The 20,369-nt window shown below is 37.2% G+C and overlaps 2 protein-coding genes across 16 annotated transcripts in view; one reads left to right on the top strand and one right to left on the bottom strand.

Moving 5' to 3' along the window:
* Positions 1-20,369, top strand: part of LOC144333374 (uncharacterized) — an 86,141-nt gene that overhangs the window by 9,993 nt on the left and 55,779 nt on the right. The window lies entirely within an intron of this gene.
* The window catches only part of ACMSD (aminocarboxymuconate semialdehyde decarboxylase), a 70,875-nt gene continuing 57,972 nt past the window's right edge, over positions 7,467-20,369 (bottom strand). For all 14 annotated transcript variants that reach the window (XM_077956884.1, XM_001097996.5, XM_077956886.1 and 11 more), the window contains 2 exons: positions 11,197-11,295; positions 7,467-7,704 (listed from right to left, as the gene is read on the bottom strand). In XM_077956884.1, the coding sequence (XP_077813010.1) occupies positions 7,642-7,704; positions 11,197-11,295 (162 nt within the window). In that variant the 3' untranslated portion in view covers positions 7,467-7,641. The remainder of the gene's footprint in view (positions 7,705-11,196; positions 11,296-20,369) is intronic.

Raw genomic sequence — 20,369 nt, 5'->3', positions numbered from 1 at the left:
TAGCACATTCCGCTCCCTTGCCATATGATGCCCTGTGCTACCTTGGGATTCTGGAGAGTCCCCACCAGTTAGAAGGCCCTCACCAGATGTGGCCCCTCAACCTGGGACTTCTCAGCCTCCGTAACTCTAAGAAGTAATTACTCAGTTTCAGGTATCCTGTTATGAGCAATGAAAACTGGACTAAAACAGCAGGCCTGTACTCCCTCTGAAGACTATTGGGGAGAATCTGTTTCTAGGCTCTTTCAGCTTTTGGTGACTCTAGGCCTTTCTTGGCTTGTGACCATAAGACTCCAATCCATGCTGCTTTGCCTCCAACTCTTGTTTTTGTTTTTTTTTTAATTTTTAATTTTTGTGGGTACATAGTATGGGCTACATGAGATATTTTGATACAGGTATGCAATGCATATTAATCACGTTTTGGTAAATTGGGTATCTATCCCCCTCATACATTTATCCTTTGTGTCACAAACAACTCAGTTATATACTTTCAGTTATTTTTAAAGGTATAATTAAATTATTATTGACTATAATAGTCACCTATTGTGCTATCACATATGAGATCTTATTCATTTTTTCTAACTACTTTTGGTACCCATTAGCCATTCCCATTCCCCAACCCATTATCCACTTCAGTCTCTGGTAATCATCCTTTTACTCTCTCTGTCTGTAAATTCAATTATTTTAATTTTTTGCTCCCACAAATAAGTGAGAACATGCAAAGTTTGTTTTTCTGTGCCTGGCTTATTTCACTTAACATAACAACCTCCAGTTCCATCCGTTGTTGCAAATGACAGGATCTCATTCTTTTTTATGGCTGACTAGTACTCCATTGTGTATATGTACCACAGTTTATTTATCTATTCATCTCTTGATGAATACTTAGGTTATTTCCAAATCTTGGCTATTGTGAACACAGCTGCAACAAATAGGAGAGTGCAGATATACTTTTGATATACTGACTTCCTTTCTTTTGGGTATATACCCAGCAGTGGGATTACTAGATCACGTAGTAGATCTATTTTTAGTTTTTTGAAGAACCTCCAAACTGTTACCCAGTGTGGTTGTACTAATTTACATTCCCACCAACAGTGGACAAGCGTTCCCTTTTCTCCATATCCTTGCCAGCATTTCTTATTGGTTGTCTTTTGGAAAAATGCCGTTTTTACTGGGGTGAGATGATATCTCACTATAGTTTTGATTTGCATTTCTCTGATGAATCATTATACTGAGGACATTTTCATATGCCTGTCTACCATTTGTATGTCTTCTTTTGAGAAATGTCTATTCAAATCTTTTGCCCATTTTAAAATCAGATTATTAAATTTTTTTCTTGTAGAGTTTGAGCATCTTACAGATTCTGGTTCTTAATCCCTTGTCAGACGGGTAGTTTGCAAATATTTTCTCCCATTTTGTGAGTTCTCACAGCTTTTCAATATACAAAATTCCTCAACTGACTTATGGCCTCACATGATCTTGTCACTTTTTACCAAGAATGTCTTCCTTTGTCATCTTCAGCCACAGTGATTTTCTTTCTTGCTGTGTTCTCTCCTGCCTGTTCCATGGTGAGCAGGTCTATGCAAACCCACCCCCAAGGTGAGAGGCTGAAGAAAGAGGCTGACAAATTCAGTGTCTCAGAAAGAAATATTTAACAGCCTCTGACAAACAGAAGTGATATCTGGGGTAGCCATGCAATGGTGGGTCCCTGCATTCACCGTTCAGAAAGTGTCCTTTGTATGGCAAGCTTTTAGGGTACAAACAGGTGCAGCTGATTACATCTCAGACCTTCTTGCTGAAACTCATGACTACTGGGGAGGTTAGATAAGCATCTTTATGCACGGCTATCTATGCTACAGGCATTGCTTAAAGACCTTGCTGCAGAACACCTTGGTATGCTGTGTTCAGACATCAGTTATCATGGCGAGTCCCCTTCCAGATGGAGTCACTCTTGCCATACAATGGCTGTTTTCCTACACAGACACAAGGCTTTCGTTTATCCTGTTTCTTCTGCCTGGAATACTCTTCCCTTCCCTTTTAACCTTTTAGCTCTTGTTTGCTTTCAGATCCTAGCTCAAGCAAAACCTTTTTTTTTTTTCTTTTTTTTTTTTTTTTTAAGACGGAGTCTCGCTCTGTCGCCCAGGCTGGAGTGCAGTGGCCAGATCTCAGCTCACTGCAAGCTCCGCCTCCCGGGTTTACGCCATTCTCCTGCCTCAGCCTCCCGAGTAGCTGGGACCACAGGCGCCGCCACCTCGCCCGGCTAATTTTTTGTGTTTTTAGTAGAGACGGGGTTTCACCGTGTTAGCCAGGATGGTCTTGATCTCCTGACCTTGTGATCCGCCCGTCTCGGCCTCCCAAAGTGCTGGGATTACAGGCTTGAGCCACCGCGCCCGGCCCAAGCAAAACTTTTTTCTGAAAAATCTTTCTGTGACTCTGACTAGGACAAATCCTTTATAATAAGCTTTCTACACACTGTGCGCCTTTCCCTCATAGCTCCTGTCGTGGTAGCAATTTTATATCGATTTGTTGCTTACTTGATACATGTCTCCCTAATTAGGTTATAAGCACAACTGAGGGCAGGAACCATGTTTGCTTTTTTCATACTCTCAGAATCTAGCATGGTTCTTGGCCCATAATAAGTGCTGAATAAATTTTGTTGAATGCATGAGTGAATGAAGGCATAGGTCATCCGTCAAGGAAGTCCAGTCTAGAAGGAAGATAGGAATCACAACTCAAAATGAGAGGTGTGCTCTGTTAGAGATAGCAGTCCTTTTTTTTTGTTGTTTTTGTTTTTTTGAAGGGGGAGTTACTGAGCAATGAAATCCCAAAGCCTAGAAACCACCACTTTAGGTCCTGAGGAATTTTAACAAAGAAAGTGATACAATCAAATACATACTTTGGACATTTTTCTCTGGCACCAAGGTAGAAGATGGGTTGTACCAGACTAAGCCAAGGGGCAGGGCAGGGGTACAAATAAGGGATTATTTCAATATCCTGCTCATAGATGATGACCTGAATTTAGTTGGAAGCCATGTGGAGGAAAGAACAGATAAGAAATAAAAGATATGAAATGGATTGAATCTTTTGGATTTAATGGTATATTCATATGGGTGAAGGAGAAGAATTAGGTGACTGGTCGATGCCATTCATCAGGGTTGGGACTATAAAAAGTGGAATTAAATTTTGGGATAAAGGGATTGAGTTATATCTGAGGCATATGGTTCTGTTGAATACCATAGTATTGTAGCTTTGATTGTGTGTGTGTGTGTGTGTGTGTGTGTGTGTGTATGCCTAAAGCTGTTAGGACTTCTTGAAACATTGTCTGTTCTTGACTCCTGAGTATATTTTCCTAGTTTTCCTCCTACCTCACTGGCTACTCTTCTGTGCACAAAGCTGGTGCCTTCATCTAACTTTTGTTTTGTTTTGTTTTTGTTTGAGACAGAGTCTCGCTCTGTCACCCAGGCTGGAGTGCAGTGGCGCGATCTCGGCTCACTGCAATCTCCGCCTCCCGGGTTCAAGTGATTCTCCTGCCTCAGCTTCCCGAGTAGCTGGGATTACAGGCTCGTGCCACCATGCCCGGCTAATTTTTGTATAGCCTTCATCTAACTTCTAAGTGTTAGTGAATCCCAGGAAATAGGCCTAGGGTCTTTTGCGTCTCTGCTCTACTTTTTCGCCAGGTAATTTCATCCAGTCTCATTTCTTTAAATACCTTTTATACACTGGTGATTTTTCCCAGCCTGTCTCTTGAACTCTCCAGACTAGTACATTCAAGTGCTTACTTGACATTCCTACTTAAATGTCTAGAGGCATCTGAAATATAACAAGTTCAACTACAGAACTGTTGATTCTCTTTCCTCTCAAGACTGTTTCTCCCATAGTCTTCTTCATTATGGTAAACGGTAATTAATCTACCCAGCTGTTCAAGTGAAAAGCGTGGGAATCAAAGCACCTATGTTTAAAGTATGGATGAGTTTAACACCATTAACTACCATTAATCATCTCAAAGCTTAAATGTCACCAGGATTATGTGCCCAGGAAAGTCATAGTTAGAAAACCCTCTTTACACCCAGATTAAAGAGGAATTCTCTCATCTTTTCTTCTAGTACCTGCCTAGTTTAATATTTTAGAGTTAAATCTTTGATCCAATCAGAGTTGTAGTTTATCCATATGTATGATTTGGGAAATTAATCAAATTTTATTGCAGTATTATTTATAATTGCAAAACATTAGGAATTATTTAAATGTCCAGATATAGGAGACTGATTGACAAAAGCATGGTGTGCACATGTGTACACACACTTCACATTCACACACCCAGGAGTCAGCCTTGATTTCTTTCCTCCCCTTCCTCCCTCTTCCTCACATTTAGTCCATCATTAAATGCTGTTAGTTCTGCCTACAAACATATCTCATGATCCCCATTCTTGTATTTGTGCCTGAGTCACCATCATGTCTTGCCTAGCCTCCAACTTCCTTTCTTGACTCCCTTTAATAAGTCTCTAAAAAGCTGTTAATGTATATGGGTTTCTTTTTTCTTTTTTTTCTCCCCTCCCCTCCCCTCCTCTCTTCCCCTCTCCTCTCCTCTTCTCTCCTCTCCTTTCCTCTCATTTCTTTTTTCTGAGACAGGGTCTCACTCTGTCACCCAGGCTGGAGTGCAGTGGCATGATCCTAGTTCACTGCAGCCTCGAACTCCTGGGTTTAAGCCATCCTCCCACTCCAGCCTCCTGAGTAGCTGAGACTACAGGAATGAGCCACCACACCCAGCTAATTAAAAAAAAAAAATTTTTTATAGAGATTGCTGTGTTGCCCAGGCTGGTCTCAGTCTCCTGGCTTCAAGCGGGATTACTGGTGTAAGCCACTGCACCCTGCTATTTTTTGTTTGTTTGTTTTAAAAGAATAACACAAGTTCGAGCATGTCACAGACCTATTAAAAAGTCTTCAATGGTTTCCTATAAAACAATATAAAAATCTTGGCCAGGCGCGGTGGCTCATGCCTGTAATCCCAGCACTTTGGGAGGCCAAGGCAGGAGAATCACGAGGTCAGGAGATCAAGACCATCCTGGCCAACAGGGTGAAACCCTGTCTCTACTAAAACAAACAAAAACAAAAATTAGCTGGATGTGGTGGTGCATGCCTGTAATCCCAGCTACTCAGGAGGCTCAGGCAGGAGAATCACTTGAACCAGGGAGTCAGAGGTTGCAGTGAGCCGAGATCGCGCCACTGCACTCCAGCCTGGTGACAGAGTGAGATTCTATCACAAAACAAAACAAAACAAAAAAACAAAACAAAACAAAAAAAACCTCAACCCTTAACCATGATCTACTGATCTAGCCAACTTTTTGGCTTCCTACCCTATCTCTCTTCCTTGCTCACAAACTCATCACGAGCTTTCTTGCCTCAGAACCTTTGCATTTTCTTCCCTGTTCTATCATTCAAATCTCAGTTGAAAGTCCACTTTAAAGAGGCCTTCTCTGACTCTACAATTTAATGTTTTACCCCCATCTTTCTCCTAGTCACTACCATATTTTCGTTTTAATTTCTTCATAGTGTTTATCAGTATAAGAAAAATTTCCTTCCTTTGCTCCGTCTGTTCCTCCTTTTATTCCTCTTTTTCTTCTTCCTTACCTTATTTATGTTTCTCACTCTTCAGATTGTAGGTTTTGTCAGAGAAGGAATTTTATCTTGTTTGTTTACATCTATACCCCCAGTGCCTGGAACATTCCTATAGTTCTGGCACATAGAAAACATGTGAATATGAATGTATCCATTCACTCTGCATGTGATGTGTGTGTATAATATTGAATAAAGTGATTGGGTTACTTTTTATAATAAAACAATCATTAAATGCTATGTTCAGAGTGCTCAAATATAGAATATTTGAAAAAGTGTAAACATTAACCCCAAAGATTGGGAAAGGAAAAAATAACATAGAGTTCATGTTGTTCCTTTGTTCAACTTTGTTTTTCCTTTTTGGGCAGATTGGAGCAATAAGCAGAGTGGTGGGTGGGTAAAGTTCTAGAAAGAAATGGTGGGGGGCAGGGTGAGAAGGAGGTGGGGCAGTGAGCTATATAAAATGAAAACAATGGCGTGAGCATAGTGAAGTAAGAATTAGATCTCATCTTTATTCTGGAAAGGGGTCAGCACAAATTACATGTCAATACTCAACTCTTGATTTTCTAGATGAATGGAAGGGAAAAGAATGAATGAATCCAAAGCAAGAGGGTGGTTTTGAAAAATCATGCTTGATTTTGAAATTCAATCAGAGGCAGATGAACCATAGATGTTCATCACCCATCCCAGAACCAAGTTCCTTTTCAGCAGCCCAAGTGGAACCATAAATGAAATGGGTAAAACAAGGCTACCCTAGTATTGCCTATTAACTTTCCATAGTTAACTTTATACATTCTGCTCAATATTTTAAAATCAAAAGAGCTTCTGGTAGAAGTGAATTTATAGACAAAAACTTTTAAAAGGGATGTCTCATCAAAATGTTTTGCTGTGTCATTTATTTTTGACTGTATGTTTTGAAGAACTTGTGATTGCTGACAGACACTATGTGCCCAAATGCTCACAACACAGTAAATCAGCACTAAAGTAGAAATAATAAATATTATACTTTTATAATTACAAAAAAAAAAAAAAAAGGGATGTCTCATTCAGTCTGAAACCACAGCTGTGTTCCCATAGTTTTGCCTTCCTGTTTCCCATCCTCTAACCCTAAAAATTTCTTTTTTTTTTTTGAGACGGAGTCTCGCTCTGTAGCCCAGGCTGGAGTGCAGTGGCCGGATCTCAGCTCACTGCAAGCTCTGCCTCCCGGGTTCACGCCATTCTCCGGCCTCAGCCTCCCGAGTAGCTGGGACTACAGGCGCCTGCCACCTCGCCCGGCTAGTTTTTTTGTATTTCTTAGTAGAGACGGGGTTTCACCGTGTTAGCCAGGATGGTCTCGATCTCCTGACCTCGTGATCCGCCCGTCTCGGCCTCCCAGAGTGCTGGGATTACAGGCTTGAGCCACCGCGCCCGGCCTAACCCTAAAAATTTCTTATTCATTTCCTGGACTCTCATGTTCCACCCTCTGTGAAGATCTGCTTCACAGTTTTAGACAAAGTGAATTCCTCTTTTTTGACACTCAAAGTCAAAGTTTATAGCTTAATAATTATTCCATGAACATCTCTTACCTCCTTAATTGGTCTGGAAGCTCCCTGAGTATGGATATTCCATATGTTACTTATTTTGTGGAGGCAGAAGCATTCCTAGCCCAGTTCTGGGCTAATGGTAGGTATTAAAGGTGGATGGAACAGGTTATTTGAGTCCAATTCATATACCTTTATTCAAAATAGACAACCTACCTGAGCCCTCTAGGATGAATCTTTCTCCATAAAATCATTAATGACATTTTATTTTGTATTTCTCCAGATTAATTAAAAGAGCACTGGGAAAATAATTTTTTATTTGCACATGAAATGAAGTACTGCTTTTCAGAATGAAAACACTTATGAATCATTTTTATTATGAATAATTTAGGATATTTTGGAGATTCTATTTCTGAGTAAAACAGTTCAAAATAGGATTTTGTTAATACCTGTTGATACATATTTAGAAACAAAAATGAAATATCCTTTTGAAAGTTTGCCATTGTAGTAAATTCAGTCATTCAAATTGTTTTCTCTCAAGACCCAAAAATGCCAGGGCATTGCTGGCTTTGAGTTTATTCTGAAAAGAAAAGAAAATATTTTATTTTAAAGCATTATTGGTTGTTTTTTAAGTACTTTTAAGTACTACATTGATCAGGTTTAAAAAAATTAGCTCCCCAATATGAGAGAAAAATATTAGCAGGTTATACGGTGAATCTCTTAGCAAAATCCTCTTGACCTATGTTTTGCCCCGCTATTTGAAATCTAAATCTGAAACTTGATTGATTGTAGGGGGAGAGAAGAGACTTAAAAAGGGGAGAGCCCTCTTTAGGAGGTGCCCTTGTTTGGAAACTGGACCCTCGAACAGGTTGAATCTTAAGACCATTTGGAGGCAAATACAGAGAAAAGGTACAGTTAGGTCTGTGGGACAAGAGGGCTGCAAAAGGCGCCCCGAAGTCATCTAGCCATCCCCCAGCTGCTAGGCATATGTGTTGTTGTTTTCACATGACCCCAAATAAAAGTTAAGCTTTTTCAGAGCAAGAGAAGTGATATAAATGAAGGGTCTCAGATGAGGGTACAAATCTGTACATCTTAACATTTTCACATAAGAAATGGACTCCCCAGCTATAAACTATATCAACTCTGCCGAAAGAAGAGATTTAAGAAGTAACTTTGTGATACCCTAACTGATTTGTTTATCCAGCTTGCAAAGGACAGGTATGGGTAGCTGAGGATGGAAGAAATGTATGGGGTTGTGTGACATCCATACCATTAATGTGTCCTTCTATATTATGACCACTTCAGGGTTCTTACACAGTCTTGAAAAGTGGGTGATTTGAGGCTGGACCTCTTAGGGTTCTTCCCCAATGCATACATAGGCCATCCTCCTCTAGAGGAACATTTCAGAAGTGACTATTGTGGCTAGGAGGAACCATATGCTTTATCTTTTAAGATAGCTTAGTACCATGTATCCTTTAGAGTGTTGGATGGAGATCTGCTCCTCGAGTCAAGGGATTTGGGATTGCATCAATTTGCTATAACCTACCAGTTATATTGCCTTTGGCAAGTCACTCAACTCCCAAGTCTTGTTTTCTTTCTCTGTATCTTCATGGTAGAATGCATCTACCTGTATACAGCAGTCCCCCCCTTATCTATGAAGGATATGTTCCAAGACCCTCTGTGGATGCTATGTAAAATCCTATATATACTGTGCACAAATTTCTTTTTCCTTCTTCACAGTTTCATAGATAGAAGATGCATTCTTACAAAGTAAGATCTCAGCAACCTCAACATATAATTTTTCTTTCTTTTCTTATTAAGTTGAGAACTTTCGCCTTTTCACTTAAAGGAAGCACTTTACAGCTTCTCTTGGGCACATCTGAATTGCCAGCATTACTACTCTTGTGCTTTGGGGCCATTACTAAGTAAAATAAGGGTGAGTTGAGCACAAGCATGATAATATGGCGACAGTCCATCTGATCACCAAGATAGCTACTAAGTGACTAATGGGGAGGGAGTGGATACAGCATGGAGACACTGGACAAAGGGATGATTCACATCTTGGGCTGGAGAGAGCAGGACAGTGTGTAAGCTTACACCATGCTACTCAGAATTGCATGCAATTTAAAACTTATGAATTGTTTATTTCTGGAATTTTCCATTTAATATTTTTGGACTGTGGTTGACTGGGGTAAGAGAAACTGTAGAAGGCAAAACTGAGGATAAGGGGGGGACTGCTGTACCTTCCAATGTTGTTATACTTATCAAATGAATTTATGTATTTTATTTTAAATTTCTTTAGTGGTATTTACCTTCGCATGGTTCGAAATTCAAAATGTATAAAATGGATAGATACTTCATTCCACTACTGCCATCCAAATACCTTTTTCTTCCCAGAGTTATCAGTTTCTTGTTTATGTTCCAGAGATATTTTATGTTTATACTGCATAAACAAATACTTATATCCAGGCATATAAAGATTCTTTTTCACAAAAGATATATTCAATCTACAAATGAAAGTATACTACACAAATTGTTTTGTACCTTGCTTTTAAAAATTTAATATGTCTTGGAAATTGATTTCTAATTTATTTATAGTGGCATAATTTCCATTGTGTGGATATATTAAGATTTATTTAACTATTCCCTTAAAGATTGTTTTCAGTATTACAGTGTTACAATGAGTAACCTTGTACAGAATGTCATTGTGAATGTGTGTCAGTATAAAGCCTGTATGCAAGATTATTAAAAAAACTTGAAAGTGATAAGCAATCACTTTTTCTTATGCAAGATTATAAAAAAAAGCTTGAAAGTGATAAGCAATCACTTTTTCTTATGCAAGATTATAAAAAAAAACTTGAAAGTGATAAACTTGAAAGTGATAAGAATAAACAATAAAAGGCATGTAGTAATAATTACTATTATTCCATTAAATTTTTAATCAGGATATTTGGGGTCATCTGGTTTCTGTTTAATTTTGGTTAATAGAAAGTTTTTCATTTTCAACCTTTCTTGTTTAAAAAAAAAAGATCAAAAATGTCTTTACGACAGCTTCCTACTTTAGGAAGGAAGCAGGTAAATATTTAACAATATTCGGTAAGTCAGTTCAAGACTTTTAATGCCAAAGGGGACACTTTCTATGTAAAATAGTCTGAGGTTTCCTAGTTAATAACTTGTAACTAGTATACTGAAGAATGAATTCTTCTTGGCATCTGTTAATGTGCTTTAAGCCTATTGAGAAGATTTGATGAACAGTATCTTTAATGATTAAGGGAGAGAGAGTTCAAGGTAACTTGGATTCTAGTTTAGAAGAAAGACAAGAATTATGCAAAAGGATTACAACTAAGACTTTTGTAAGATTTATTAAGAGTTTATATAGTCTCGTGCTGTTATTTTTGGCCATCTGTGACCTCTGGGAGTGGTGGGCAGTGAAGGTCTTAGGAAGGACTTATTTTTTTGGAGGATGGGGGTGTGGAAGGAGTGGCAAAGGAGAGGGAACCTGAAGACACTGCATTTTATTTTAAACTCATCTTGGTTTAGGAGTCTAAGGGGTAGACTAGGTAATAGTAGCATGATAGCACATATTAGTATCATCTACCTGCCTGAAAAGTCAAACGCTGGTAAAAAAAAGAAAAAAAAAGAAGTCCAGTTACTTGAAGGATCTGATTCCTTGGGTCCTTTTAATTGAGACTTTAGTTTCATTATCTAATGAATTACTATTTCATTACAACTAGAGTTCTTACAACTTTTGAGATTGGTAGATTTGTAACAGAAATAATATAGAAAAAATTTATACATTTTTCTTATGATCCATCTAACATGCAGGGATATTTTATTATCATATGCTTCTATACAATTTCTTGGGTTTATGAATTTAGTTGTACTAGGCTGACTTTCAGCTTTGTCATTTTTTTTTGTCCTTTAATAGTTTAGCTATTTATGGAGCTAGAGAATAGTTTTAGGGAATTCAGTGTAATGGTTTCTCTGTTGTTTTCATGTATCAAAGTGCTCTGAAACCAAACTCAGAGCAGGAAAAGTCAGTAATAAAACCGTGAAGTAAATGACATTATACCTTTGTTTCTTCATCAAATTCTTCCATGGACTCTATTAGTTTCCCAGGTTCCAGCTCACCTAATGGAAAGGGGTAATCGGTTCCCAAAATGACTTTATCCTAAAAAAAGAAAATATATTATTTCCTGTAATTTTGTAGAACATAAAAGAGCCTCCCCTAAACAATTATATTTACTTATTACAAACATTCCTGTCATAAAATAACACATTTCTTCCTGATTAATAGAAAAATAAAACTGGTCTAAAATTTTAAAAAGATTTAATGGTTCAAATTTTATTCTGACTTTTTTTTTCCAGCAGGTGTCACTATTAGGTCTCTTTGTTGCAAATCAACCCCATTCTCTCTTTTTAATAACTGAAATATAGAATACTGAAATATAAGAAATAGATAGTTATTAAAATATATGTATATATATTCAGATGAGATTAAGGGATTCTGTCTTTCTTAGAATGATACATTGCAATTGATTCCACAATTTTCCAAAACATACTATTAACAGAGTAGGAAAGGAAAAATAAAAATCAAATAACTAGATAAAAAGTAAAAAAAAAAAAAAAAAAGAAAAAGAAAATCCTCTATCTCTGGATCAATTCCTGTAAACAATTCCTATAAACTAGATCGTAAGTTTTTGAGCAGTATAGCTTTGAATTTCCGTTTGACACTTTATACAATAAAACACATAGGCTTGTCAATCTACAAATATATTAAGCAGTATGTCAGACAGTGTGCTGTAATCTAGATGTACCCTGGTCAACAAAACAGACATGGTCCCTTTTTTCAAGGAACTCATAATCAAGTGAGAAAGACATTAGTACATCAATAATGGCAAGTTATCAAAATAAAATAAAAAAATTTCAAACCAGAAATTTTACTTCTCAAAATGTATTCCACTCATACACTTGTGCTAGAAAGATATACAAAGAAATTAATTGCAACGTTATTTGGAACAGCAAAAGACTAGCCAACTAAATTATAGAATATCCCCAAATAAAAATGAATAAAGAATACTTACATATGCTGAAATGGAATAATCTCCAAGTTGCAGTGTAAAGAATGATCTTGAAGTTATAAAGAGGAAAAAAGAGTCTAGAACAATGTGTCTGCTATGCTTATATTTCTGTTTTCAATAAGAGACCTATAGACCCACAAATATACGTTAGTATATATACAGTCTATTTCAGGGATGGTATCTAAGAAACAAGTAACATTAATTGCCTCCATGGAAGAGGACTAGGGCTTGGGGGTCAGAAGATCCCCTTTTCTTTTTTTTTGAGATATAATTCACATACCATAAAATTCACCCCCTTTAAAGTAGATAATTCAATGGGTTTTAGTATATTCATAAGTTTGTGTAATCATTTTCACTAATTATAGAATATTTTAAAAATATTTTATTCATCTTATATAACCACAGATTTTTATCACCTCCAAAATAAATCCTATACCCATTAGCAGTGACTCCCCATTCTCTTTTCCCTCCAGCCCTTGGAAAACACTAATTTACCCTCCGTGTCTCCAGAATTGCTTATTTTGTACATTTCACATAAATGGCATCACATAATATATAGCCTTCTTTCATTTAGTTTAATGTTTTCAAGTTTCATCCATGTTGCTGCTTGAATCAATACGTACCTAAGAGTGGAAGTGTTGGTGCATATGGTAAGTCCATGTTTAACATTTTGAGAAACTATTTTCTACCGTGACTGCAGCTTTCTACATTCCCACCAGCATGTATGAGGGTTCCAGTTTCTCCAGATTCTCGCCAGCATTGATTATTATTCATCTTTTTTATTATGGCCATCTCAGTAGATATGAGGTGGTATCTCACTGTAGTTTTTATTTGTATTTCTCTAATAAGTAATTATGTTGAACATCTTTTCATGTGCTTATTGGTTATTTGTATTTCTTCTTTGAAGAAATGTCTATTAAGATCCCTTGTGTACATTCATGCCCATTTTGTTATCTTTTTATCATTGAGTTATAAGAGATCTTTGTGTGTTCTGAATACTAGAGCCTTATAGATATATGATTTGCAAATATTTTCTCCATTCTGTGAGTTGTCTTTTTTACTTCCTTGGTATTGTCTTTGAAGCACAAAAGTTTTAAATTTTGATGAAGTCTTCTTTATCTATTATTTTCTTTGGATGCTTGTTCTTTTGGTGTCATAGCAAAGAAACTATTGCCTAATCCAAAGTCACAAAGATTTACACCTATGGTTTCTTCTAAGAGTTTGTGGTTTTAGTTCTTCAGTTTAAGTCTTTGATCCATTTTGAGTTAATTTGCATGGTGTAAAGAAGGAGTCCAACTATACTTATTTATTTTTTTACATGTGGATATCACTACGATATGTTGAAAAGACTATTCTTTATCACACTGAATTGTATTGGCATCCTTGTTGAAAGTCACTTGATCTTTATATCTGTCTTTAGGCTAATCCCACACAGGCTTGATTACTGTAGTTGTGTAGGAAGTTTTGAAGTTGGGAATGTGACTGTGCCAATTTTGTTCTTTTTCTGGATTGTTTGGCTCTTCTGGATCCCTTGCATTTTCTTTTTTGAGATGGAGTTTTACTCTTGTCACCCAGGCTGGAGTGCAATGGTGCAATCCTGGCTCACTGCAACCTCTGCCTCCCGGGTTCAGGCAATTCTCCTGCCTCAGCCTCCCAAGTAGCTGGGATCACAGGTGTGCGCCATCACGCCAGGCTACTTTTTCTATTTTTAGTAGAGACAGGGTTTTGCTGTGTTGGCCAGGCTGGTCTCAAACTCCTGACCTCAAACTCCTGGCCGCATTTGTCTGTCCTTCCTTCCTTCCTTCCTTCCTTCCTTCCTTCCTTCCTTCCTTCCTTCCTTCCTTCCTTCCTTCCTTCCTTCCTTCCTTCCTTCTGTACTTTAAATTTGTCTTCCACTGACTTCTGGCCTCCTTATGAGGAGGGCTAAGGATAGAATCATAGGAATCATCAACATGGTGGGTGGAGTGATTGCAGAAATGGAGGACAGAGGGAAAATGCCTTGGCCTCCCAAAGTACTGAGATTACAGGCACGAGCTACTGTGCCTGGTCCCCTTTCATTTTCATACAAATTTTTTGGATCAGCTTATCAATTTTTGCAAAAAAAAAAAGACCTCTGGAATTTTGATAGTGATTGCATTGAATCTATAGATCAATTTGGGGAGTATTGCCAGTTAGCAATAGTAAGTTTTTGAATCAATGAACATGGACCGTCTTCTCATTTAGGTCTTCTTTAATTTTCTTCAACAATGTTTTGTAGCTTACAGGGTATATATATGTATTTTTTTTTTTTTTCTGAGATGGAGTCATGCTCTGTCCCCCAGGCTGGAGTGCAGTGGTGTGATCTTGGCTCATTGCAGCCTCCACCTCCCAGGTTCAAGCGATTCTCCTGCCTCAGCCTCCTTATAGCTGGGACTACAGGTGCGTGCCGCCATACCCGGCTAATTTTTCGTATTTTTAGTAGAGACAGCATTTCCCCATGTTAGCCAGAATGGTCTCAATGTCCTGACCTCGTGATCTGCCCACCTCGGCCTCCCAACATGCTTGAATTGCAGCAGGGTATATGTTTTGTGCCTTTTTAGGTTATATTTTTCACAAGTGTTTTTCTTGCTGATGCCATTATAAATGGAATTGTGTCCTCAATTTCATTTATGGATTATTCATTGCTAGTAAATAGAAATATAATTAATTTTTTATTTATTTTGTACTCTCTAAGCTTGCTGCATCTATTGGCCCTGATAGTTTCTTTGTGGATTCTTTAGGATTTTCTATATACAAGGCCATGTCATCTGCAAGTAGAGATAATTTTGTTTCTTCTCTTCCAATCTAGATGCCTTTTGTTTTTCTTGCCTAATTGCCTTGACTAGAGCCTCCAGTACAATGTTGAATAGAAGTGATGAGAATAGAGCCTTTCAGTCTGTCAGTATTAAGTGTCATGTTAGTTGTGGGTTTTTTTCATGATGCCTTTTATTAGGTTTAGGATGTTCCCTTCCACTCCTTGTTTACTGAGCTCTTTTATAAAGCATTGGTAAAGAATTTGTTTTAATTCTTTTTTACATTTTTCATAGAATTCACCAGCGAAGCCATCTGGTCATCAGCTTTTCTTTGTGGGAAGTTTGAAAATTTATTAATTCAATATCTTTACTTATTATAGGCCTGTTGAACTTTCTGTTTCTTCTTGAGCCAGTTTTGGTAGTCTTTCTAGGAATTTCATAATTTCATTTAGTTTATTTCATTTGTTGGCATTTAGTTGCTCAGATTTTTACTTAAAATTCTTTTTATTTCTGTAAATTCTGTAGTACTGCCATCCTGTTTCATTTGTGATTTTAGTATTAGTAATTTGAATCTTTTTTCTTTATTTTTGTTGGTCAGTCTAGCTAAAGGTTTGCTGATTTTGTAGATTTTTTCAAAGAACCAAATTTTGGTTTTACTGATTTTCCCTGTTTTTCTATAATCTATTTCTTTTATATCTGCTCTAATATTTATTTATTTTTTCCTTCTGCTTGCTTGGGATTTAGTTTTCTCTGGTTTTTCTACCTCTCAAGGCCAAGTCCTAGGCCACCGAATTAAGGTCTTTCTTCTTTTTTAATATAGGCATTTACAGCTATAAATTTTTCACTTAAGTAGTACTTCTAGCTGCATTCCGTGAGTTTTAGAATGTTGTGTTTTTGTATTCATATGTAATATTTTCTAATTTTCCTTGTGACTTCTTCTGTCTAGTGTCCTTCCATTTTAGCCTAAAGAACTCCCTTTGGCATTTCTTGTATGGCAGGTCTACTAATGATGAATTAGCTCAGTTTTTGTTCATCTAGAAATGTCTTAATTTCTCCTTCATTCTTAAAGGATAGTTTTGCTTGAAATAATAGAGTTCTCACATATAGGGTTACAGCATGTTTCTTTCCCTTCCCTCCTTCCCTCCCTCCCTCCCTCCCTCCCTCCCTCCCTCCCTCCCTTCCTTCCTTCCTTCCTTCCTTCCTTCCTTCCTTCCTTCCTTCCTTCCTTCCTTCCTTCCTTCCTTCCTTCCTTCCTTCCTTCCTTCCTTCCTTCCATACTTAAAATTTGTCTTCCACTGACTTCTGGCCTCTGTGGTTTATTAGGAGGGCTAAGGATAGAATCATAGGAATCATCGACATGGTGAGTGGAGTGATTGTGGAAATGGAGGACAGAGGGAAAATACCTACAAAAGAGGCAGAGAGAGGCAGGGAGGTGGAAAGAGAACTAGAAAGAAGTAATATTTTTTAAAAAATGTAGCCAGCACAGTGGGTCACACCTGTAATCCTAGCGCTTTAGGAGGTCAAGACAGGAGGATCACTTGAGCTCAGGAGTTCAAGAACAGCCTCGGCAACATAGTGAGACCTTAGTAAAACAAATTATCGCAGTGTGGTGGCACACACCTGTAGTCCTAGCTACTTGGGAGGCTGAGGTGGAAGGATTGCATGAGCCTGGGAGATAGAGGCTGCAGTGAGCTATGGTTATGCACCACTACACTCCAACCTGAGTGACAGAGCGAGGCCCTATCTCCAAAAAAAAAAAAAATGCAGTGAGATATATTGGAAGGAAAACTATTTAATAGGTAATGATTCACAAGAGACAAGAGGATGACAAAGATAAGGACTAGATAGTGTCTATTGGATTTGGCAGCTTTATTAAATGCAATTTCAGTGAGTGATAGAGAAAAAAATCAAACGCATTTGATTAAAAGTAAATGGGTGGTGAAAAATGCAAATCTATGTGTTAAGTACTTACTTCTTCTCTGTCATTGTCACTCTATTTGTGCTGCTTGGGCAGTCAGTCTCATCCTAAGCTTCAAGCCCTGGTATGTGACTGCCTGCTGGACAGCCACACTTGGCTGCCTCACAGGCAATTAAAACTCAGCATGTTATCCTAATATTGAAGTTGTCATCTAAGTATTTACTCAACATCATGTTCATTCCTATTCTCTCTGTGACTCTCATTCTTGCTTTTGCTCTTTTGGCCTCTCCCCCACCCTGATCCACCTTCATTCTGGATATCTGCTGCTTGCTCTTCCAGATCCACTTTCCATCCTTCTTCACTCCTACTTGTCCCCTGGAGACTGACTTGTATGAAGTATACAATGGACTCCCTTGACCCTGGGCTTCCAGATGGATTTGGTTAATGAGCAACACAGACAGGAGATTGTAGAATGAAAGGAAAGTACTTAATTACTTAGTGTCTTCCATGGAGTCATCTAGCCTCCAACTAGAAGTCTCAGCTCCTGTCCACAGGCCCGCCTTTCTCCCTCCCTTCCTTCCTTCCTTCCTTCCTTCCTTCCTTCCTTCCTTCCTTCCTTCCTTCCTTCCTTCCTTCCTTCTTTTCCTTCCTTCCTTCCTTTCCTTCCTTCCTTCCCTCCTTCTTTCACAGCAATAGAAACCTAAGACTTCAGCACAGGCCCTTTTTACAGAGCCTCTCTTGCTTCAAGTTGTGGCCTGGAATAGTAATGGAGCTTTTCACAACTTTGTTAATAATCCCTTTATTAATTTCCCTTTATTAGTTTAGTTTTCCCAATTCATGTATGTCATCTTATTTTCTGCTGGAGCCCTAAATGAGTCACACTGTTTTCCAGTTATACCAGATTTTTAAAAATATAAATTTAAGGGGTACAAGTGCAGTTTTGTTATATGGAGATATTACATAATGGTGAAGTCTGGGCTTTTAGTGTGTAACCATCACCTTAATGATGTACATAGTGCTCATTAAGTAATTTCTCATCCCCACCCCCATCCACCCTCCCACCCGTCCAAGTCTCCAATGTCTATTTTTCCATACTTGATGTCTCTGCATACACATTATTTAAGTCCCACTTGTAAGTAAGAGCATGCGGTATTTGACTTTCTGTTTCTGAGTTATTTCACTTAAGATAATGGCCTCTGGTTCCATCCATGTTGCTACAAAAGACATGATTTCATACTTTTTTATGGCTGAATAATATTCCATTGTGCATATATATGACAGTTTCTTAATCAGTCATTCACTGATGGACCCTTAGGAAGGTCCATCAGTGAATTCCATTTCTTTGCTATTGTGAATAGTGCTGTTATAAACATACAAGTGTAGGTATCTTTTTGATATTATGATTTCTTTTCCTTTGGGTAGATGCCCAGCAGTGGGATTCTGGATTGAATCATAGTTTTGTTTTTAGTTTTTTGTGAAATTTCCATACTGTTTTCCATAGAGGTTGTACTAATTTACATTCCCACCAACAGTGTATAAGCATTTTCTTTGCATTTCCTCACCAATATGTTATTTTTGACTTTTTAATAATAGCCATTCATACTGGTGTATGATGATATCTCATTGTAGTTTTAATTTGCGTTTTACAGATGATCAGTGATATTAAACATTTTTTCATAGTTTGTTGGCCATTTGTGTGTCTTCTTTTGAAGTGTCTATTCATGAACTTTGACAAAGTTGACAAAAACATACACTAGGGAAAGGATACCCTTTTCAATAAATGAGAAAATTGGATTGCCACATGCAAAATAATGAACTTGGACCCTTATCTCTTACCATATATAAAAATCAACTGAAGATGGATTAAAAATTTAAATGCAAGACCTGAAAATATAAAAATACTAGGAGAAAACTTAGGGAAAACTCTCCTGGGCATTGGTCTGGCAAATAATTCATGACTACGACCTCAAAGGCACAAGCAACAAAAACAAAAATAGACAAATGGAACTTAATTCACTAAATAGCTTCTGCAGAGCAAAATAAATAATTACCAGAGTGAGCAGACAACCTGCAGTATGGGAGAAAATATTTGAAAACCATATACCTGACACAGGGTATTAATATCTATAATTTATCAGGAGCTCAAAGAACTCAGCAAAAAGCACCACACAAATAACCCCATTAAAAATTGAGCAAAGAACATGAACAGTTAGACAAATATTTTATGGTTTCCTTACTAGTCTGAACTCCTATTTTTTATTCACTAACTGATTAATGAATATGGTGGATTTTTTTTTTATTTTGGCAAAATTTCAAACTGACAGAAATGTTGCAAGAAAATTCAAGAACCTTCCATATAACCTTCACCCAGATTTACCAATTGTTTATACCTTGCCTTCTTTGCTTTATCATTTTCTCATAGATGCTTATGTATATATACACACTTCTTTGAGCTGTATGTCAGTTGGAGACATCATGGCTCCTTACTCCTAAATAAAGTAGTGTTTATTTCCTAAAAAAAGGGATACTTTTTATATGACCACAGTATACTTCTCAAAATCAGGAAATTTAACATTGATAACAGTGTTATTTCATTATCCATAGTTCATATTCGAATTTTGTCAATTGTCCCAATAATGTGATTTATAGCTAATTATTGTTCTTAGTCAAAGATCTAATTGATGATCACATATTAAATTTAGTTGTCATGTCTCTGAAGTTTCCTTTAATTTGGATCAGTTGGCCTTTTTTGTCACTCTTCATCTGGGATATTTTTGAAGATTGCAGATTAGTTATTTTATAGAATGTCCTCAGTTTGTGTTTGTCTGATGTTTCCTTGTGATTGTATACAAATTACACATTTGGGATAGGAATACTACAGAAGTAATATTGAGTCTTATTCAGTGCTTTATATCAGGGCATATGATATCAGTTTGTCTTAGTATTGGTAATTTTGATTGTTTAGTTAAGTTGGTGTTTGCTGGGTTTCTCTAATGTGAAATCACTGTTTTTTCTCTTCATGATTAATAAGCAATTTGTGGGGAGCTACTTTGAGATCATGTAAATATCTTGTTCCTTTTCCAACTTTCATCCACTGGTGTTATCATTCAGTAATACTTTCCTAAGTATTGTTCTTTCTATATTCATTATAAAGAAGAGATTTCTTCATATATATGAACACGTTAATTTATATAAATTAAATATATATGGTCACCTATTTGTTAATATTTTCATTCTTTTTATTTATATCATTTTGGACTCATGGACTTAATTGTATCCGAGTGGTTATAATCCATTATTATCACTGTTTATTTTGATAGCCAGATCATCTCAGATTTGCTCAATGTGAATCATCTCTTCAAGTTGACTCCTATATCCTTATGCTATTTCCCCACTATTCTTTGAGTACAGTTATCCCTCAAGACCAAAGTCTTCAGATGCTCAAGTCCTTTATATAAAATGATGTAGTATTTGT

This window comes from Macaca mulatta, chromosome 12 (assembly GCF_049350105.2).
Source record: "Macaca mulatta isolate MMU2019108-1 chromosome 12, T2T-MMU8v2.0, whole genome shotgun sequence".
In the NCBI taxonomy this organism is placed as follows: domain Eukaryota; kingdom Metazoa; phylum Chordata; class Mammalia; order Primates; family Cercopithecidae; genus Macaca; species Macaca mulatta.
This window is presented reverse-complemented; position numbering and strand designations above follow the sequence as displayed.